Raw genomic sequence first — 23,297 nt, 5'->3', positions numbered from 1 at the left:
TTGAGTGACTGGCAGAGTCATCAGCTGCACACCTGCAGAAACATTAGGACCCGCACGGCACAGAAAATAAATCTTACTGGACAGAAATGATCATGTGACTTCTTTGTAAGTGACTCATTTCCCCACTGACACTCTACATCTGAACTTCAGGTTTCCCCCACCAGACACACTGACCTGTGGAAAACAGCACTCAGGAGGTAGTGGGGTTTTGTGGTGTTTGGAAGGTTGGTGGTTAGAATCCAATCTGCATGTTGAAAGTGGTCAAAGTGCCCCAGGTGCACCCATCGAATTTACACGTCTGCATGAAAACTGAATGAGGGTAAATGTGCGAATACACACTGCAGGGTTTAACATGCTGTGAGTGTTCACTGTGGAGAAGCGCAACATGAAACCCACTGATGTCTGAACACGGTTGGCGTGGAACGAATAATTAGCAGCTAACTAACCCTATGAACTACATAACTGTACTCAGTATTCTTACAGTGTCACAACAAATGTAACCTTTATAAGACAGAACTGAAGAGAAGGGGCTCTGAAACAGAGCCTGATGATCAAGAGTAAATTTAAATAATGTTCTAAGCTGGAAACGATCTTTTACTTCAACAACACACAAACAGAACCGCGACAAAAGCAAGACTCATGGAAACAATCCGGTCATTAAGTCTGATGTCATCAGCCGTGCCTGAGCCCAAACTCCGCTGCAGGTCAAATGAACACTGCAGCATCACTGAGAGTTAAAAGCTGTCTAAATTTTTCATCTTTAATAAAACGATCAGCGTTGCTGCTTTACCAGGTGTAACAATTAAGTTTAACATCCAGGCTTCCATGAAAATAAAAATTATTAAATTTAACAGAGTTAGAAGTTAGCAGGAAGTTAGCTCGCTAGCTTCCATCTAAACATGATATAGCATGTTCTGACTGAGAGATTTATGAAACAATTCAAACGTACAGCTCTGCTATCACGTCCAACATAAATGAAGACAGAAAACTAAACGGCAGTGACGTTTGTAGGGTTACTGAAGTTGGGCTAGCTGGTATATAATGATGTGCTACGTGATCGCTAGCGACACAGCTATGTTAGCATAAACAGTAAAGCTGGAGGACGAACACTAACTTTTTTCCACTCGATAAAAGTTAACGTGAGGGTTCAGAATAGTTAGGGACAAATGCAATAGCATGGCAGGATGCTGTAAACGGACCAAACTTCAGTCAGGAGAACAACCGAGATAATCCATCCACAATACGAGGTTAGTCATTAATATACTGCTGCATGGGCTGTAGTTACATTGGAAGGTTTTAAAAACTGAGCTTTAAAATGAACAGTGGTAATAAAAACTGAGAAAAGCTGACAGTGATCACTGACTGTTTTTAGGGGCTTGTTGAGATTAAATAGAACAAGATACAAAACATTAAAACATGTTAAAAACACAAAAGCCTTATTAAGCGTAGAGTAGTTTGGGCCCGGAAGCAGGATTCATCTCGTCATCACTTAAAGACAAGATAGTCTTCTCCAGCATGTAGTTTGAGGCTCTGCTGCCCTCTGCTGGTTTTTTCTGGACATTAAATTCAATCAGTTCAGCTTTAGTAATACAGCACCAAGCGATAATCAATCGATAGGGGCCTCAAGGTGCTTCATGCTGCCCTGACAGGTGTTACAGGCCTGGACAGGGGCAGACATTGTTGGCGACACATTGACAAACTGGTCTATAAAGCAGCGGCCCCCAACTCCCAGGCCACGGACTGGTACTGGTCTGTGAGTCGTTTGGTACCGGGCCTCAAGAGTTGAGGCTCGGGTGTGAAATGTATGGTTTTCGGGGTTTTATCGTTAACTCGGCTTCCCTGGGTCTTTTCCCGTGTGTTATGAATAAATTTTCTAAACAATTTAGTGAACTTTATATTTCTTTTGTAGTTGTGTGTCTTTACTTGAAAGAAATATTTACGCGTTACCATAGCAACCAGAGAGCATTAAGGGGCAGAGAGGAGGATGTTACTCTCAATGTTTTTTCAGGAGCACGCTGCTAATAAAGTAAAACATTTACACAGTGAATTCACATTTATTATTATATTTACAAAATACCACAGTTTTTGTTTTGGTCGTATCATTTTATTTTGTTGTATTTATCTCCCACACCTTAAAGGCCGGTCCATGAAAATATTGTCTGAATATTAAACCAGTCTGTGGCGCAAAAAAAGGGTTGGGGACCGCTGCTCTTAAACACAAGCCAGAAAACAAAGTGAGGCAGAAATGATGTCAGCGGGATCACAGACATTTACCTCAAAGAGATCAAAGTCAGCAAATACAGGTATACATTTCCCAGCATGCTGTCTTTTTTTGACTTATTAAATCAAAAAATCTATCTAAATTGTGGTAGACCATTGTTTCATCTGCCTCCACAATAGCATCTCTCACCTTTTCAACAAAATCCAATGTGCTCTGGATGTTCAGGTGTTCAGAGCTGCCTACCAACGGGCTGAGGATCGAAGCCAGAAGGAAGAACTCCCTTTAAACACAAAGTGGCCCATACCTGCTTCATACCCTGGAGGACGGGGCTGTGGCTCCCCACACTCCCTAGCAGATCGTTACATGGAGAAACCTTTGGAATACAAGCATGCTGATCCACACAGGTATGCACACAGGTGTACACACGGGTATTCACAGACGCGGACTACAGCTTTCTTGGCTGCTGCCTCAAAGCACATTGTGCGCTGTCTATCTTGCGTGCTGCACAATATCGTTTATTATTTAGTATCTGCTGATATCTACTGCTAGTTAGTTTATTGTGATGGTGCTGTTTTTTTTATTATGTTGCTCTTTGTTGTTTGCTTTCTCTTCTGTTTTTTTTCTCCATACAGGTGACCCAGGTGTTTTGTTTGTTTGTTTGTTTTTTTCCTTTCTTCCCCCCCCTTCTCACCGTCTCTTCTCCCCTCTGTTTTTCTTTCTCTCCCTCTCTTTCTTTCATTCTTTCTCCCTGTCCTATCCCCCAGTCATGTCTGTCTCGTTTGTAGCAACTGAAAATAAAATAAATTCATAATTATAATAAAGGTCAATCAAATGGACCAATATGGCAAGGCCATGATGATCCACTTGGTAAAATAAATCCGCTTGGCATCCTTCTTGGCCTTAAGACAACAATTCTGATGGCTAAAGATCCAAACGGGACACAAACCCCCCCCCCCCAAAAAAAACAAAAACCACAAAGTGGCCCCACACAGGTTAGGGTTTGAGTGCCACTCAGATGTAATTATACACACAAACACACACACAGGGGATTGAATAAAATAAAATAAAATATTCATTAAAGGTGTTTTTTAGCTTTGATTATTCTATTAACTTTGTGGTGAACATTGTGTGTGTGTGTGTGTGTGTGTGTGCGTGTGTGTGTGTGTGTGTGGGGGGGGGGGGGTCAAGATCTCTGTCTAAATAAATAATTAATGTGGGTAAATACCCAGATGACGAAACATGCAACTATTTTCCTGGTAATAACTGAAATGAGTAAAGAAAATCAACAGCCTATTTATGCAAGATCATTCATAATTTTATTGTGGGGGTTATATTGGCTGGGTCGGATTATTGGGGGCTCATAACCCACCTGGAAATTATGCCCCTGGATCACTCTGCTGCTACACAACCAATCACTCCTTATTGATTATTGATCAGAGATCATGACCCATTAGTCCAGACCTGGTTGTTAGGGTTAGCTGTCACACCTGTCACAGCTGAAGGAGCTTCTATGCGAGGGTCAGGAGTTTAGCCCATATGCGCTGTCAGGCCTTAACGTTTGTTCACCTAGAAAAAGAACGTTTTGTTGCTTAATGACGTCAGGACAGGCTTTAGATCACTTCCTGTTTACTGTAGATTTGAGTTAAAACCTGAAATAGCTCGTGAGTAAGCTGCTCCACCTGCAGATTAACCCGTGACAGTCTGAAAGCTTCGCGGACACACACACACACACACACACACACACACACACACCGTCCAATCAGAGGAGCAAAGAGTCCTCGGCCCCGCCCCACTACACTTACACACCCCTCCCCCTCCCGTGTCTCCGGTAATCCTCCGCTCTCTCTCGGTGCGGTCGTCATGGCGGAAATTAAAACGGGAATCTTCGCTAAGAACGTGCAGAAGCGCCTGAACCGAGCCCAGGAGAAGGTGAGAGGGGGAGGAGAGGAGGAGCAGGTGATGGAGGTGACGCGGAGGGCGGATGGAGAAGCGGTGCTGGAGGCTGCAGGAGGCCCGGTCACCGCCGCTCTCTAATCCGATCGCTCACACATGAGGATCGATGTATTACTGATCATCCGCTATTGAGCCGCTCGGAGGTCACGTGATTAGCTACGGGCTGAGGAGAAAAATCATCAGAAACGGAGAAATCATCAAAAACAAATAGAGCACGTTCTGATTGGCTGAAGCAGATCGTGATGTCACGTGTGCGGTAAAACGCGTCACGCACGTTTTCCTCTTGAAAATTAAAGACGTTAGTGACGTATTTCCCAGGTCCAAGGTCGACAATGTTGTCCACGACGTGATGACGTCATTGTGCTACCTTAGTTTTGTTTATCAGGCGCTTTGATGTGATTTCTCTTTCAGGTTCTGCAGAAGTTGGGAAAAGCAGACGAGACCAAAGATGAGCAGTTTGAACAGGTGGTCATCAACTTCCGGAGGCAGGAGGTAAGACGATACCTGGGATAACTAAGTGAAGTGCTTTACAAATACAGGCCATTTACCAGGTCAACTTGGCTTAGTTTACTTACAGATTTTATACAGAGCTGGAAGGTCGAAGACTTCAATGCTCTGCTCTGGATGTACAGCTCTCACTGACACTTGAAGACAAAGGCTGGATAATTACTGACAAATTGGTTAATAAGCTGAACTTGACTGTCTCCATATTTGACCTCATTATAAACCACTGCTGGTGGGAGCAGGTGTCACAGTCAGACAGTGTATATGTAAAAACACCAATGTTTGATCACTGTTTAATCAGCATTCACATTAATTTCAAAAATTCAAAGACTTTCAATTTTATACAGATGTAAATGCGTAACATAAGAGTTGCTTTCAAAATAAAAGCAACAAAATTACATTGTGATTTTCTGGTAAACGGTAAGCCATTCTCTGATGGGGAGAAACTGCATGATATATGCTTTAACAAATTTCCCTTTGACCTGAAAGGGGCCAGGCAGCCATGTGACCAGGTGTTTTTAATGCCCAGGCGTGCTGTAGATGAGATCTCAGCCATTCTAACAGATCTGCAGTGGCCTTATTTTCCAGAGATCTGATTCGTTAGTTGGCAGTTAACAGAATATGTGAGGCGAGTACAGCACCACTTACCATGGCAATGTAACCTGGTAAGACGTAAACACTCTGTGTAACCTTGAAAACACAGAGTTAAACTTTAAGTTACCTGGATTCCAAATCCTGTGTCGTAGAGAGCTCAGTTCATGCCTTTAGTGTGAAAAACCTCAGTTTATGTTTGATTTGATTGATATTGTGCATAATCACAACAACGGTTGCCTCAAGGCACTTTATATTGTAAGATAAAGACCCTATAATATAAAGAGAAAACTCAGACAAGAAACTGGTGACAGTGGGAACGAAAAACTCCCTTTGAACAGGAGGAAACCTCTGCAAAATGTGGAAACCAAATTCCTCCAGTGTAAAATAACTGATATCACGTTTGTGTGTGCTTTGGCAGACTGAAGGTTCTCGGCTGCAGAGGGAGATGAAGGCCTACATGTCTGCCATTAAAGGTCTGTATGGTTCATTATCTACGTGATACAAACCTCAAATGAAAGAAACGTCTTCAGTGACACTTTGCATGATTCACAGTTTATAATGATCTTTCATTATCTAATGCTGCAACCTACTTGGAAAGTCAGAGCAGCCACAGAAGTAAACAGTCCAAGATGGCGGCAGTCAACTTTGAATCTGTACTGCCACTGTGGTGTATTTGTGACTCACTAAATAAGACATAGAGAGTACTGACCAGGCTCTATCCATGAATGTGCTGCAGGGGAGTTTTTAAGTACAAAAAATATTATTATGCTGTATTGTCAGTAATAACTGAAGGACTCTATCTTGCTAAGAACCAAAACAAATCCTGTTTTGTTTTCTCACATTGCAAACTTTCTTACTGAAACATATGAACTCAGGAGTGATGCCACTGCTGAATTACGAGGTACCTGGAATGTGGCATCAGTTCATCCTCTGTCTTAAAAAAGCTTTTTTAGTTTCTTCCCCTTCAAGACTACTTTGTTATGATTGGCTGCCCCTCACTAGGATTCTATTCAATATTCAATTCAACTCATCCATCCATCCATCCATCCATCTTCATCCGCTTTATCCGAGACCGGGTCGCGGGGGCAGCAGCCTAAGCAAAGAGGCCCAGACCTCTCTCTCCCCAGCCACCTCCTCCAGCTTATCCAGGGGAACACCAAGGCGTTCCCAGGCCAGCCGAGAGATATAATCTCTCCAGCGTGTCCTGGGTCTGCCCCGGGGCCTCCTCCCGGTGGGACATGCCTGGAACACCTCACCCAGGAGGCGCCCAGTTCAGTTTTATTTATACAGCACCAAATCACAACAACAGTCGCTTTAGGGTGCTTTATAACTAGGGCTGGGTATCGTCACTGATTTCTAGAATTGATTTGATTCCGATTCACAAGGTCCTGAATCGATTCGATCCACGATTCGATTCAATTCGATTTGAATCTGGGAAATTTTGCCTCAGACAGCCAGAAATATTATAATTCAGATCAGTACATTTACATATTTTTGTATCTATAAAAAGGAAGCTGACACTTGCGAGACTTTATCACAGGTGTGAGCATCACAGCAGAGGCCTTTGTGTCAAAGCAGCTGAAGATAAAACACAGAAAACATGGAGGTGATTTTCCTGGCCTGAGATTTTATAAAAATATTCTGCAGTAGATCAAAAACGAAAGAAAATCATTAATCAACTTATGAACATCACCTCTGAAGTTACAGCGGTTTTATTAGAGACACAGCTGAGCGTTTTGCATTTTGCATAATTTTAAAAAGTTTAAATTTGTTCAGAAGCCTGTTGAACGGCAGAAATTAGGTTTTCTTTTTGGAAGTAAGTAAAAGGAAAAAAAAAACAGCGGCCGACAGCGCTGTAAACAACGGTAGACGGTGTGTAACAAGCAAGCGAATAATGCAGAAAACAGATTTCAGGGATAGACGGGAAACTGTTCTTGAAGTATACAGAGAGAGAGAGAGAGAGAGAGCTGTGCATGAAGTGTGATTTTATTGTGGTGGAAGCAAAACAGCAAAAGTCAGAGGGAGTCCATGACGATGTTTATGTGAAGCGTAGTTTGGATCTTCTTTTGCTGCTGGTTCAGTCAATATTGTCTGGAGAGAGATCAAACTAACAGCTTTAGAATCAGCGCAAAAAGGGCGTAAACACAAAGCGCGGACCCGCCGACACATCAGAATCAGCGAGCTGTTGGCTTTCAGCCCCGACCGTGTCCGTGCCGTCAGGTAAGAAAGGCGACATCTCACTGATTCTGATCCGCAGGTCCGCGCTTTGTGTTTACGTCTTTGTGCAGAATCCGTGTTCCTGCTCTCATTTACTGTTTTAAATGTTTGGTGGTTGTTGAAATTTTGTGACGTTCTACCTGAGATTCTGGAATTTTGGGCAAAATACATTTATATAAAAAAATCGATTCAGGATTTTAATGAATCGATATTACATTATCCAAGCCAGCATCCATTTTAATCGATGAATCGATTATTAAAACCCACCCCTATTTATAACGCCTATGAGCAAGCACTTTGGTGACAGTGGGAAGGAAAAACTCCCTTTTAACAGGAAGAAACCTCCAGCAGAACCAGGCTCAGGGAGGGGCGGGGCCATCTGCTGTGACAGGTTGGGGTGAGAGAAGGAAGACAGGATAAAGACATGCTGTGGAAGAGAGACAGAGGTTAATAACAGATATGATTCAATGCAGAGAGGTCTGTTAATACATAGTGAGTGAGAAAGGTGACTGGAAAGGAAAAACTCAATGCATCATGGGAATCCCCGGCAGCCTACGTCTATTGCAGCATAACTAAGGGAGGATCCAGGGTCACCTGGTCCAGCCCTAACTATATGCTTTAGCAAAAAGGAAAGTTTGAAGCCTAATCTTGAAAGTAGAGATAGTGTCTGTCTCCTGAATCCAAACTGGAAGCTGGTTCCACAGAAGAGGGGCCTGAAAACTGAAGGCTCTGCCTCCCATTCTACTTTTAAATACTCTAGGAACAACAAGTAGGCCTGCAGAGCGAGAGCGAAGTGCTCTAATAGGGTGATATGGTACTACAAGGTCATTAAGATAAGATGGGGCCTGATTATTTGAGACCTTGTATGTGAGGAGCAGGATTTTGAATTCAATTCAGGATTTAACAGGAAGCCAAAACAGGAGAAATCTGCTCTCTCTTTCTAGTCCCTGTCAGGACTCTTGCTGCAGCATTTTGGATTAACTGAAGGCTTTTCAGGGAGTTTTTAGGACTTCCTGATAATAATGAATTACAGTCGTCCAGCCTGGAAGTAATAATTGGTGACTGTTATGATTTGGTGCTGTATAATTAAAATGGAACTGAATTAAATTGAACTACAACTCCTGAGTAAACTAACATAGCCTCACAGAAAAGGTTTCAGTTAGATGGCGCAGGTGGGCAGAGCTCTGACCTCACTATTTAAAATTTCCGGACAGGACGATAGAGAAAAGCTTATCTTCTTTACGCAGTGAGTAGCAAAGTTAAATGTTGCCATTGTGACCACCAGCTGAAATTGTACTGTCATTGGCAGGGATGCAGCAAGCATCCATCAACCTGACTCAGTCTCTGCACGAAGTCTATGAACCCGACTGGCATGGAAAGGATGACGTCCTGACCATCGGGAAGGTCAGAGTCATAAAAACATCCCAGAGTACAGAAGAACACCAAAATCCACCTGAAATATGTACCATAAACCTAGGTTTCTATTTTCTGCAGGACTGTGATGCATTGTGGGAAGACTTCCACAACAAGCTGGTGGACTCGACACTGCTAAATCTGGATGCATACCTGCAGCAGTTTCCAGATCTCAAGGCAATCAACAGTTTGGTTAGGGAATGATTTTCTGAAATGGATGCATGTCATGAAAGCTCAACTTCTTTTCGTTTCAGACCCGTGTCGCCAAAAGAAGCCGCAAACTCATTGACTATGACAGTGCCCGACACCACATGGAAACCATGCAGACGTCTGGGATGAAGAATGACCGCAAGATGATCAAAGTGAGTCATTTCATGTGTAGACGGACATTCACAAGATAAAGGATCAGCTGTTTCCTGTTACCTGTGCAGCTGTTGTATCTGTGCAGGTGTTTTGTAGTTGATTTAATCATGAACTTTGTCTGTAGGCAGAGGAGGAGCTCAAAAAGGCACAGAAGGTGTTTGATGAGTTGAATACTGGTCTACAGGAAGAACTGCCAACTCTTTGGGATCGGTGAGTTTTGACATAGCATGCTAGGTTTGAGTGGGCAACTAAAATTTCAGGGTGAGTAACTTATAAGAAAAAAGGTTAAAGCTCCTGAACAACGAGCTCCTGGTTTGAGTCTGGATTTTAATACTGACATCTTAGAGAAGACTGCTTTTGTACATGATCCCTGATAGATTGAACAAGTTATTATTAAAACACTGATTAGTTCCAGGCCATATGTAGCAACCTGCGATGGTTTCTACAGCTACTCTTAGTACCATTGATGTTAAGTTAGACTCTTTTTCTCCAATTGATCTTTCTGAGTTAACTTCAATAATTACTTCCTCCAAACCATCAACGTGTCTTTTAGACCCCATTCCTAGAAAAACTGCTCAAAGAAGTCCTGCCATTAATTAATGCTTCGATCTTAAATATGATCAACCTATCTCTAATAATCAGCTATGTACCACAGGCCTTCAAGCTGGCTGTAGCCCTTGTGATGTCCTCCCGATTTGCATACAATGCAGTTCATCAGGGGTCAAAAATGTCCCCACTTCATTTGACTGTTTTTTAAAGTATAAAGTATAAATTGTCAATCAATTCAGTGTTACACCTTAGTTTTACTTAAGACCAACACATTAACACAAAATTTACTCAACATTTTACATTTTAGGGCCACCAGACCTTCTTTACAAAAAATACACCCTGTTTTTTAGCAAAAACAAATTGAGAAAATAAAATATTTAATTGTTTAGATAATTTTGACTATCTGAATAACTAGAGAGTGCTGTATGTTGAACTTTAGTGAGAAAGTTTTTTTTCAAGCGTTTATAAATTTTTAATGGCAGCACATAATCACACTGGTGGTCCTCAGGGGTCAAAAATGACCCCACTTCATTTGACTGTTTTTTTTAAAGTAAAAAGTATAAATTGTCAATCAATTCAGTGTTACACCTTAGTTTTACTTAAGACCAACACATTAACTAGAGATGGCACGATACCACTTTTTTATGTCCGATACCGATACCGATATCATAAATTTGGATATCTGCCGATACCGATATGAATCCGATATAGTGTTTTTTTAATCAACAAAACTGTTTTTTAAATATCTTGCTGCATTTTGTATAAGTTCATACTCAAGTTTAAAACAACAACTACACTAAAGCTATTCTGTTATACCTGTATGCAAAAAAAAATATTTCATAGTTCAGCAATACTGATCAATCTAATAAACTTAGACCTACACCATCCTCCCTATTCTGGTATTTTAAAGAGTACTTAGCATAAATATTAAGCAACCTAACTAATAGGGTTCCAACTCCCAGCAACAACAAAAATAAAAAAATAAAAAATAGGGAACCACCCCTCACGCTCCACCTCATGATGCTTAATCGACGTAATCAACCTTAATTTGATGCAGTGTGAAAAAAATGCACAGAAATCAATTATTTTTCAAGAAATATTAAATAGATTCAACATCTTTCTTCAACAGAATTGCAGACTGCACAGATGGTACCTTCCCAAAGGAAAAAGTACTATAGCTTACTAGGGTATATATATTAGACTTAATAGTCACTATATACAGTAATGGACTTCTATTCATTTTACATCAGATTAAAACTTTGGGTGTCAGATAATTATTTATTAAAAGCTCGACATTTTAAATGAGAATAAGAAAGAAAAGTATGTCTTTGTGCCCCCTTTTCCCTGTTAATGCCCTATCGGCCCCCCTGGCTAAACTTTGCTAGATCCGCCCCTGCACAGTTACGTCAGCTACGTAAAAAAAGATCCTGGAGTAGAAAGTAACATTAAATACATTCTAACAACAGCTGATCAAGCTTAAACGTGCTGCTGTTGTTCAGCCGCTGGTTTCCTCTTTCTGGTGCAAAGTGGGCCAAAAGCAAACTAGAGAGACGGACTCGCGACAGAAAAGCCGATCAGCTGATCGTTAAGCAGTTTCATGATTGAAGTAGCAGCAGGAGAGGCAGTCGCTCCATATATCGCTTGTTAAGCTTAACGCAGGAATGCTTTACATTCAGAGATGGACTTACACACTTGCTTTACTTCTCTCGGGATAACTTTGTCGGAGATGAAATGCTGGGTTGCTAGCGAAGCTCCAAATGCTATCCAGACCACCGACAGGTCCCGCATGCCACAGCCGCTCTATCACATGATGCATACTGCTCCGACGTGCTAACGTTCTGAGGCGAGTTACGGCGTGTTGCAAGTTTTGTGAGGTGCTTTCGTGATATTTAATGGATCGATTACATTTTTTATTTTTCTCCGATATCCGATCCAGTAATTTAGGTCAGTATCGGACCGATACCGATACGTAATATCGGATCGGTCCATCTCTAACATTAACACATAATTTACCCAACATTTTACATTTTAGGGCCACCAGACCTTGTTTACAAAAAATACACCCTGTTTTTTAGCGAAAACAAATTGAGAAAATAAAATATTTAATTGTTTAGATAATTTTGACTATCTGAATAACTAGAGAGTGCTGTATGTTGAACTTTAGTGAGAAAGTTTTTTTTCAAGCGTTTATAAATTTTTTTAATGGCAGCAAATAATCACACTGGTGGTCCTCAGGGGTCAAAAATGTCCCCACTTCATTTGACTGTTTTTTTAAAGTAAAAAGTATAAATTGTCAATCAATTCAGTGTTACACCTTAGTTTTACTTAAGACCAACACATTAATACATAATTTACCCAACATTTTACATTTTAGGGCCACCAGACCTTGTTTACAAAAAATACACCCTGTTTTTTAGCGAAAATAAAACAAGAAAATTAAATATTTAATTAAATTAAATATTTAAAAAAAAATAAAAATTAAAAATTAAAAAAAGAATTCTCACTAAAGTTCAACATACAGAGTGCTGTATGTTGAACTTTAGTGAGAATTCTTTTTTTGAACCATTTATAAATTTTAAATGGCAGCACATAATCACACCTGTGGTCCTCAGGGCTCAAAAATGACCCCGTTTGCTTTGACTGTTTATAAAGTATAAAATATCATCCATCTCTGTGTTTCAAAGTTTTATTCAACTTTATTCCAACTCATTGCCTGACAGTTTTCTATATTTTGGCATGGTAGGAGGGCATGAGTCTGAGTGAAGGCAAACTTTCATGAGGACAAAGGCGTGTCCATATTTGACCCAAGTGCAGGAGGAAGCTCAGGTTTATTCCTCTGCACTGGTCCCATCATGGACAGCATTCTTTCTGCAGTTGCAGGCCAAGGGTCATATACAGTAAACAAGCTGTTACAGGTGATTGTTTTCTTTTGGAAACCTGCAATGTTAGGGACAACTCGCGTGTCCTGACTGCAGGACAGACGGTTTGCCATCGCACAAGAGCATGTTCCATGTACAGCTGGACCTGCATCACATGCTGCCCATGTTTTTGTCTCAAAGTTCCCTGGTTTACTTGGATGTTCTGTTGGAGGGGACAGAGTCCTTTGAAGGGGACTTGGTGCTCATACAGTCACATCAGTACCAGGATCTTACATCACAGCAGGAGGAACACCCACTTGTGTTTCAAGTCAAGTCAACACCAACACACATCATACACCTCAAATGGGAGCACGTTTGTGTCATGAACGATGATCATCTATTGTGTCTTTATCAAGAAATTATGTCCTTTTTTTGCTTCTGTGATTAATCTTGTGTCACCTTTAAAACTTCTCTACCAGACTCAGGATGTCATAAACTGGCCGTAGCGATTCTACTGGATGCACGGCAGTAAGAATCAACACACCCACATATGCCTACAGCTGCATTCGGTCCATTTTTCTTCCTCTCTTGTTGTCCCTCCTTGTTCATCATTGAGTTGGCTGTAGAGCAGGTCATCTGCTAATTGGATGGTTGTTGGTTCAGTCTCTGTGTGCTCTAGTCTGGAGTTCTTACCAAGGTGTCATTGGGCAAGTTACTGAACCCCAACTTGGTCTCTGATGCATCCATTGGCACGTGAACGTTAAAAAGCAGAATACAAGCAGAATACACTGTGTATAATGCTTTCAGTACTCGAGTAGAAAAGCCACTGAAGGAGTATGGGACCTGGCATCTGTGCTTGGACTGTGGTAGATCATCTTTCTCTGAGGCACATGAGAGAGTCAGGCATCGTCTGTCACTGGGAAGGTTAGAAGACCAGATCAGTGTTTCCTCACGTTACTGCAAATATTCCTCTGTCTCAGCTGATTCCTCTTTCCTGCTTGATTCTTTGTCTTCATCACGAAGAAGTCAAAAAACTCAAAAGAAATTGCAGGGCAGCAGAAAGGAGGTGGAGGAAAAATAAAAATACTATCAACCATCAAATATTTTGCAAGCAACTTAAAATGTACAATAATACATTAAGGAATTCAAGAAATTCATACTTCGCCAAAATAATCAGTAATAACAAAAATAATCCCAAGGTCCTCTTTTCCACCATAGATCATTTATTTAACCCTGATTTTAACAGCTCCCAAAGAACCCCCACAGACTCGCTCTGTGAGCAGTTTGCAGACCACTTCAGGGGAAAAATCAGCGCCATCAGATCTGATATTTTATCTAATCGCGATATGATTGTAAACACATCTGAGGGCTCGATTGTACCTGAGGAGACACTGGACAGCTTTGTCCTGGTTAATGCTGAGAACCTTCAGAAGGTTTTCTCCACAGTGAGACCCACCACATGTCTTTTAGATCCAATCCCCTCTTCACTCTTTAAAACACTTTATGGATTTTTTGAGGCTGAGCTTTTATACATGATGAACTGCTCTCTTCAGTTGGGTGTCTTCCCTGCTGCCTTTAAAACGGCGGTGGTGAGGCCCCTTCTGAAGAAGAGCAATTTGGATTGTAATGATTTTAATAACTACAGACCTGTATCCAACTTACCATTTTTAAGTAAAATCTTAGAAAAACTTGTTTTTACTCAGATTACTGATTTTCTCAATGATAGACAGATCCTGGAGATATTCCAGTCTGGATTTAGGGTGAACCACAGCACAGAGACGGCTCTCCTAAAGGTTTTAAATGATCTTAGATGTAACTGGGACGCCCAAAAGCTCTCAGTCCTGGTGCTACTGGATCTAAGCGCAGTCTTTGATACAGTAGACCACGCTATTCTTTTAAACAGACTGAAACACATGGTGGGCCTCTCTGGTGCTGTACACAACTGGTTCACTTCCTATCTCTCTGACAGATCTTTTATGGTGAGTATGGATACATGCTCCTCTAAGATCCATAAAATGACATGTGGTGTGCCTCAAGGGTCGGTTTTAGGCCCTGTACTTTTTAATTTGTATATGCTCCCTCTCGGCGGTGTCATCAGGAGGCATGGAGTGAACTTCCACAGTTACGCTGATGACACTCAGCTGTACATCTCCGTGTCTCCTGATTACACCAGACCAATGGATGCCCTTTTTAACTGTATCTTAGATATACGATCTTGGATGGCAGAAAACTTTTTACAGCTTAACCAGGACAAAACTGAAGTTTTAATCGTCGGTCCCGAGGCTCAGAGAGAGAAACTCTTGTCTAAATTAGAGGCATTTTCACTATGTCCTTCGCTACAAGTGAAAAACCTGGGTGTTATTTTTGACTCTGAGCTTGGTTTTATCCCACATATTAAACATGTGACCAAAATTGGATTTTATCATCTAAAAAATATAGCCAGAGTCCGCCCTATTCTCTCTCGGGCCAACACAGAGATGCTGATGCATGCTTTTATTACCAGTCGCATTGATTACTGTAATGCCCTGCTCTCTGGTCTTCCTAAGAAGAATATTTCAACTTTACAACTTTTGCAAAACTCGGCAGCTCGTGTGCTGACGAAGACCAGAGGGCGGGCCCACATTACACCGGTTTTAGAATCGCTGCATTGGCTCCCCGTGTGTTTCAGGATCGATTTTAAAGTTCTTTTATTGGTTTTTAAATGTCTTAATGGTCTTGGGCCTTCTTATCTCTCAGATCTGCTTTTACCATACGAACCCTCGCGGACCCTGAGGTCCTCTGGTGCTGGCCTTTTAATTGTCCCTAAAGTCAGGACACATACTCACGGAGAGGCAGCTTTTCAGTGGTATGGTCCTCGTCTGTGGAACAGCCTGCCGGAGGAGCTCAGGGCCGCAGAGAACGTACATGTTTTTAAGAACAGGCTCAAGACCCACCTTTTTAATTTAGCTTTTACTTAGCGTTTATTTATTTTATGCTTATTTATTCTATCCTGTTATTCTATTATTAATTTAGACTTTACCTAATATTTATTGATTTTATTCTTATTCATTTTTTAATCTTCTTACTCTATTTATATTTATATTGTATCCTGTTCTTATTTACTTTATCGTTTTACCCTGTATATATCCTATTGTGTCATATCTCCAGTGTTTCCTCAGAGGGCGCTCTCTGCACCGGGGCTGTGATTGACCGTGGCTGCTGGGTCTCTGGGGGTCCTCTCAGCCTGGCTGGGGGGCTCCTTGGCCTCCCTCCTGCTGTGTGCCCAGCCTGGAGGCTGCGGTCTGTGACCGGCTCCCGGTGCAGACGGCTCCCTGTTATAGTGTTTCCTCACTTGGCTCATGCGAGCCCAGCCCAATTTTTACTCTTTAAGTGTGCGCGTGTGTGGGTGTGTGTGTGTGTGTGTGTGTGTGTGGGGGGGGGGGGTGTATGTGTGTATTCACATCATTTATGTTAATGAGAGTGTGGGGAGTGAGTTGGAGGGTGGGGTGGGCTGCTTTTAACTATGTAAAGCACTTTGTGCTAAATTTTTTTTGTATGAAAAGTGCTTTATAAATAAAGATTGATTGATTGATTGATTGATTGATTGATTGATTGATAATTGAAATGGATGATGTGTAGTCCTCTGACACATCTTCTATTTCAGTTTCACATTCTGAAAATTCAAGAAACTTCAAGAAGCCCAGTCACTTTCTCTCCAAGCTCCTCAGACTACCATGTCCTGGATGCCTGAGAAGCTACTTGAACATAGTTCAGATTCTTCATCACTTTTCTTCACTTCATAGCCTTCTTCCACTTCTGCAGGTGGCTGATGTGCTTTTTCAGAGAAAGGGTAGCATGTGCTCTAAATATTGACAAATATTTTCTATATCTTCTAACCCTGGATCTTCCTGAACATTGATTCTCCCTCCTCATTATACTAGAGGACAATATGTGCTTTGTCCTACTGGTCATTGCTTTGCACAACATGGTAAAAAAAAGTATGCTCATCAAAGTATGCAAATCTCCAGTGCAATGGAGGCTTTTGAGGATACTTTCTGTGTATGTATTATTGTAGAGTCTACCTTACAATACGAAACACTTTGATGCGGCTGTTGTTGTGATTTGGCGCTGTATAAATAAAATTTCATTGAATATAGAGCACCTGCCTCCTCATTGTGCTGCCTGTTGTGGTTGTTATGACCAGTGCTTGACCCCACACATCAGTGATCCAAGATCAAAGATGTTTGAAAGCAGTATGGTGTGAAAATACGGCTCTTTGCAACACTTTGTACTTTGGGGTCATTTCTGTCCTACGAGGACCACCAATGTTATAAAATTCAATAAAAACCACATAAATAAATCAAATTACTTAAAACTTATTCCAATCATTCATAGTATAGTAATGAATAACTTCTGTTATTTTCAGACCATTTGATGAATAAAAAACACATTTTTGATAGCAAAAGATTTCTTTAGAGGACAAAAATGACCCGTGGACATCACAAGGGGTAGTTAAACCTTTACTCAAAAAGCATCTCTAGACCCAGCAGTCTTAGCTAATTATAGGCCAATCTCCAACCTTCCTTTCATATCAAACATCCTTGAAAGAGTAGTTGTCAAACAGCTAACAGATCATCTGCAGAGGAATGGTTTATTTGAAGAGTTTCAGTCAGGTTTCAGAGCTCATCACAGCACAGAAACAGCTTTAGTGAAGGTTACAAATGATCTTCTTATGGCCTCTGACAGTGGACTCGTCTCTGTGCTTGTCCTGCTAGACCTCAGTGCAGCGTTCGATACTGTCGACCATAATATCCTATTAGAGCGATTAGAACATGCTGTAGGTATTACAGGTAATGTCCACAAGGCTGCAGGTCCTGATGGCATCCTCGGGCGTGTTCTCAGAGCGTGTTCTGGGGAGCTTGCAGGAGTGCTGACAGACATATTCAACCTGTCCTTGGCCCACGCTGTGGTACCGGCCTGCTTCAAATCCACCTCCATTGTCCCGATACCCAAAAACTCCAACCCATCTAGCCTCAATGACTACCTCCCAGTAGCACTCACCCCCATCATCACTAAGTGCTTAGAGCAGCTGGCCCTAGCACACTACAAATCCTGTCTCCCCCCACCCTGGACCCCCACCAATTCGCATACCGCCAGAACAGGAGCACAGAGGATGCAGTCTCCATCGCACTGCACTCTGTCCTCTCACACCTGGACAACAACAACACCTACGCCAGAATGCTGTTTATAGGGCTTTGGAGTTGACGTCACGCCGCAATGCATTGTGGGAGCGCAGCTCCATTTTCGGGGTCTACGAATCAAAACAAACACACTGTGTTGGAACGACGACGACAAGAAACATGCTTAAAAGCAGCTCAAAAGAAAACGGACGGTATAGAGACCGATTGCGTCCAGAGGCGAAGCAGCGGTACTTGAAAAAAAATAGAGTGCATCGCAAATCTGGACCCATTTGAAATACGGCAGTGGAGTAAAGACCCAGACGACTTACCGCCACTGTCCTACCCCGATATCTTCACGTATCTTGTTTGTGGAGTAAGCGCTTACACAGCGAACCAGTTTCGTAATTACAAGTCACTGGAGGCGCACATCCAATTTACAAATGGCTGGGTGCAAGATTTGGCTATTTTCAAGCCGCCAAACTCTGAGTACGTCGTCAAACTAAGTCAGCTGGAGTGCATCGAGTGAAATAGCCATTTTCCACCCCCCACCATAATTAATGTTACACATTTATCATTTAACTGCTAAAATATCGTTATCATATTATATGCCCATAATTGTAAAGTACATGCAAATTAACACATTGATAATCGGGTAAATTATTAACGCCAATTTGTGTCCTTCCTGTCTCATTTCATTTATTGTCTTTACATCAACCAATCAAGTCACTCCATTCTATGTTTGATCGCAATTTCTATAAGTTCCGAGACGATGATATTATTCAGCTATGAAGTGTGATGTGAACATATTTAGAACTTACCGGAATGAAAATGTCTTGAGCACACCAGCTGATATCTGGAGACGTAACAGAACATGATATCAGCTCGTCTCACGGCTGCTATCCAGGCTAGACGCCTTCGTTTGGTAATATCCGATACATGAGCTCCTTCATGTTGCTTCCAGGTTGGGAAAGCATAAAAAGACAATCCAAACTTATTCCCATGCCGGTCGTAAGATCGAACATTGCAGCCGACCACACAGCAAGTACGAACCATGGCTATGATTTCGCTCCTTACTTAGACCCCCAAAATGGCGGATCGGGCCAAAATCCTTTCCACGCCCACCCCCGTGACATCACGCTCCAAAGCCCTATAGACTTCAGTTCAGCATTCAATACAATCCACCCCTCACAACTCATCAGGAAACTGACAGACCTGGGCATCAGTTCCCTCATGTGCAAATGGTTACTGGACTTCCTGACCAACCGCCCCCAACATGTCCGGCTGGATAACCACTGCTCATCTACCATCACAATGAACACCGGTGTACCACAAGGCTGTGTGATGAGCCCTTTCCTCTACTCCCTCTTCACCCACGACTGCAGACCTGCTGATGGTTCCAACACCATCATTAAGTTTGCAGATGACACCGCGGTGATTGGCCTCATCAGTGACAACGATGAGGGCGCCTACAGGGAGGAGGTGGATCGTCTGGCTGAGTGGTGCGACACAAACAACCTGCTGCTTAACACCGAGAAGACCAAGGAGCTCATCGTGGACTACAGGAGGAATGCTGACCCACATCCACCCATCCACATTAAGGGGACGGCTGTGGAGCGTGTGAGCAGCTTCAAGTTCCTGGGAGTCCACATCTCCGAGGATCTCACCTGGACGACCAACTGCTCCAAGCTGGTTGGCTCACCAGCGCCTCTTCTTCTTGAGGACTCTGAGGAAGAACCACCTGTCCTCAGACATCCTGGTGAACTTCTATCGTTGCACCATCGAGAGCATCCTGACCAACTGTATAACAGTCTGGTACGGGAACTGCTCTGCCTCGGACCGGAAGGCGTTGCAGAAGGTCGTGAAAACTGCCCAGCGCATCGCCAGAGCACCACTTCCTGCCTTAAAGGACATCTACAGGAAGCGGTGTCTGAAAAGGGCTGGGAAAATCATCAAAGACCCCAGTCACCCATCACATGGACTCTTCACCCTCCTGCCCTCTGGGAGGCGCTACAGGAGCCTCCGGACTAAGACCACCAGGTACCAGAACAGCTTCTTCCCCACAGCTGTCAGACTCCTGAACTCTGCCTCCTGACATCTGACCCACGTTAAACTCATGGACTGGACATATACACACACCCACAACCACCTACACACACAATGGACAACTGTACCGTCAAACACACAATAATAACATGGACTGAACCACCACTCACAACCACTAGCACTTTACATACCTCTGTAGAAATTATCCACATATCTCACTTATTTTAACTGCACTACTGTATAGCTCTGTGTAAATAATCATTCTGTACAATATGATAATTTTAATTCTACAACTGTTTACAACTTGCATAGTTCCCATTTCTGTATAGCTGTATATCTCAGATTTCTGTATAGTTTTTCATATTTATATCCTGTTCATAGCCTGTACATAGCTTGTACTCACTACAGCCTGTACATATAGTTATAGAATATTCACAACATACTTCATACCGTGTACATTATAACATACCATAATAGACCCATTTCTGTAATATACTCACATATCTATATTATTGCTAATATATATTGTAATATATCTATATCACTAAAGCACTTCTGGATGGATGCAAACTGCATTTCGTTGCCCTGTACCTGTGCATGTGCAATGACAACAAAGTTGAATTTTATTCTATTCTATTCTATTCTATTCTATTCTATTCTACTGTGCTGCAGTGGTTTGTATCATATCTATCTAATAGACTCCAGTTTGTGCATGTAAATGGAGAGTCCTCTTCACACACTGAGGTTAATTATGGAGTTCCACAGGGTTCAGTGCTAGGACCAGTTCTGTTTACATTATACATGCTTCCCTTAGGCAGCATCATTAGAAGACATAGCATACATTTACACTGCTATGCAGATGGCACCCAGCTCTATCTGTCCATGATGCCAGATAACACACACCAATGAGTTAAACTGCAGGAATGTCTTAAAGACATAAAGACCTGGATGGCCGCTAACTTTCTGCTTCTTAATTCAGATCAAACTGAGGTTATTGTACTCGGCCCTGAATATCTTAGAAATATGGTATCTAACCAGATTCTTACTCTGGATGGCATTACCTTGGCCTCCAGTAACGCTGTGAGGAACCTTGGAGTCATTTTTGACCAGGACATGTCCTTCACCGCACATATTGAACAAATATGTTTAATTGAATTGGTAATTGATCAGACTATGGATCAGTGACTCATTCCTGCAGTTCCTCTATTCAATTCAATTTTATTTACACAGCACCAAACCACAACAACAGTCGCCTCAAGGTGCTTTATATTGTAAGGTAGACCCTACAATAATGGATACAGAGAAAAACCCAACAATCATATGACCCCCTATGAGCAGCACTTTGGCAACAGTAGGAAGGAAAAACTCCCTTTTAACAGGAAGAAACCTCCGGAAGAACCGGCTCAGGGAGGGGCGGGGCCATCTGCTGCGACCGGTTCGCGACTCAGAATCGAGCGCAAAAAAAGACGTAAACACAGCGCCGACCCGACGCATCAGGATCAGTGAGCTGTCGGCTTTTCAGCCCCGATGCCGTGTGAGGGCCGTTGGGTGAGAAAGCCGAGGAAGAGAAAGCTGATTCGGATGTGTCGGGTCCGCGTTTACGTCTTTGTGTGGCATCTGTTTACGTGCTCTCATTTGCTGTTTGTTGAAATAGTTTTGTGAGCTTTAACCTGAGATTCTGTCATTTCTGGCAAAATCCATTTATATTTAAAAGTTGATTCAGGATGTGAATATGAATCGATATCGCTTTATTCAAGCTACTCACCTCTGTCTGTCTGCCCGCCCTGGACTTTCAAACATATACACGGATTACATGAATATCTGGACCACGACCAATCAGAGAGGTCCCGCCCCTGACTATCTTTGATTGGTTTAGACCATGATAGGGGCACAATGTGTGTCTGCTGTTGACCACACGGAGACTTTCAGAGTTGCGGAGTATTTTTTATTTATTTATTTTGTTACTCGAACAGTTGGTCGCACCAGTATTGCTCTCGTTTTCTTGTTTTCTTTTTTCTTTCTCAACAGGTAATCCAGGTGATTGATAGATGTATTTTTTGTCTGCTTATTTAGTTGGTTTTTGTTTTTTGCCCTTTATCCCCGTCCCTCTTCTCCGCTGTTTTTTCCCCCTCTTCCTTTCTCCCTTTTCTTTTCCTCATTCAAGTCTGTCCCGTATTTAGCAAGTGAAAATAAAAAATAAAATACACAATAAAAGGTGAATCAAATAGACCATTACGGCAAGGCTGGGATGGTCCATTTGGTAAAGTAAATCCGTTGGGCATCTTTCCTCGCCTTTAGACAATAATTCTGATGGCAAAAGAGCCAAACGGGACAGGCAAAAAAAAAAAAAAAAGAGAAGAGAAGAGAACCTTCACAGCCCCAAATTGTAGTATTTATAAAAACAACAACAACCAAGTTTTACTTTTGTGTTCTGCAGCCGAGTTGGCTTCTACATCAGCACCTTCAAGAGTGTAACGAATCTTGAAGCAAAGTTTCATCGTGAGATCTCACTGGTGAGTTTTTCATTTCCTAAACCAACAGGGTTGCTTTTCTTTTTTTCTTCGAAATCATTTGAACTGAAAAATGTCTCTTTTAAACCATCCAGGTGTGCAGAGAACTGTACGAAGTGATGACCAAACTGGGAGAGCAGCACTCTGACAAGATATTCACCATCCAAGGGGCTCCGAGGTCAGTACAAGCTTTTTCCATAACTGAGGAAAACGAAGGTAGATCAGCGTTTGGTTTCAGTGTCTTAAACTGATTGTACAATGTGATGGCAGCAATGGGTTTAGAAAAAATCAATTTTATTATTCTGTTTTTAGTTATTCTTTCAACATAAACCAATCAAACTAGAGTTTGGGTGGCTGGGATTTAAAGATAATAGTCCAGTTTCCTTCCACAGTTCAAACACATGCATTTTAACTGGTCATCTAAGGAGCTTGGAAAGAAAAGCATCTGGACTACGATAACCTGGATGACTGAGAACCTTCACAGATTTATTAACTGGTCATTGTAAAGTACCCATAGAGTTTTAATCCACTCATCATGGACATGGATGTCATGGTAATTTGGGGCTTTTAATGATTTCTTTGAACTGTTCTTTTTCCAGAAAGTTCTTCAGAATTTATTTAGGATTAAGACAGTGTTTCCCAAACCTTTTTTGCTACGCCCCCCTTTGTTTTACAAGAAAAATGTTCGCACACGCACGCACAAACACATCCTCCAACCTCACACACCCTTATTTTGCTCCATCGTGGTTTATTTCACACTTCAAACATTTAGTAAACAATTAAACAAATACAAGTAACCTGCAATAAATTACAGGTATTAAGGAAATAAACTACTAACTCTTTTACGCTGTGTCCGCACCTACACGGGTATTTTTGAACACGCAGCTGTTTCGTCCACATAAACGGCGTTTCG

The 23,297-nt window shown here is 41.9% G+C and overlaps 1 protein-coding gene across 7 annotated transcripts in view; it reads left to right on the top strand.

Annotated features, from left to right (window-relative positions):
* Positions 1-4,003: 4,003 nt before the first annotated feature.
* Positions 4,004-23,297, top strand: part of amph (amphiphysin) — a 48,557-nt gene continuing 29,263 nt past the window's right edge. For 2 of the 7 annotated variants that reach the window (XM_026148847.1, XM_026148845.1), the window contains exons 1-9: positions 4,004-4,150; positions 4,586-4,666; positions 5,691-5,745; positions 8,799-8,893; positions 8,984-9,079; positions 9,157-9,264; positions 9,390-9,475; positions 22,312-22,387; positions 22,480-22,562. In XM_026148847.1, coding sequence (XP_026004632.1) covers positions 4,082-4,150; positions 4,586-4,666; positions 5,691-5,745; positions 8,799-8,893; positions 8,984-9,079; positions 9,157-9,264; positions 9,390-9,475; positions 22,312-22,387; positions 22,480-22,562 — 749 coding nt within the window. In that variant the 5' untranslated portion in view covers positions 4,004-4,081. The remainder of the gene's footprint in view (positions 4,151-4,585; positions 4,667-5,690; positions 5,746-8,798; positions 8,894-8,983; positions 9,080-9,156; positions 9,265-9,389; positions 9,476-22,311; positions 22,388-22,479; positions 22,563-23,297) is intronic. The other 5 variants (XM_026148844.1, XM_026148843.1, XM_026148849.1 and 2 more) reach the window with 3 other exon arrangements.

Source organism: Astatotilapia calliptera, chromosome 18 (genome assembly GCF_900246225.1).
Source record: "Astatotilapia calliptera chromosome 18, fAstCal1.2, whole genome shotgun sequence".
Taxonomy (NCBI): domain Eukaryota; kingdom Metazoa; phylum Chordata; class Actinopteri; order Cichliformes; family Cichlidae; genus Astatotilapia; species Astatotilapia calliptera.
This window is presented reverse-complemented; position numbering and strand designations above follow the sequence as displayed.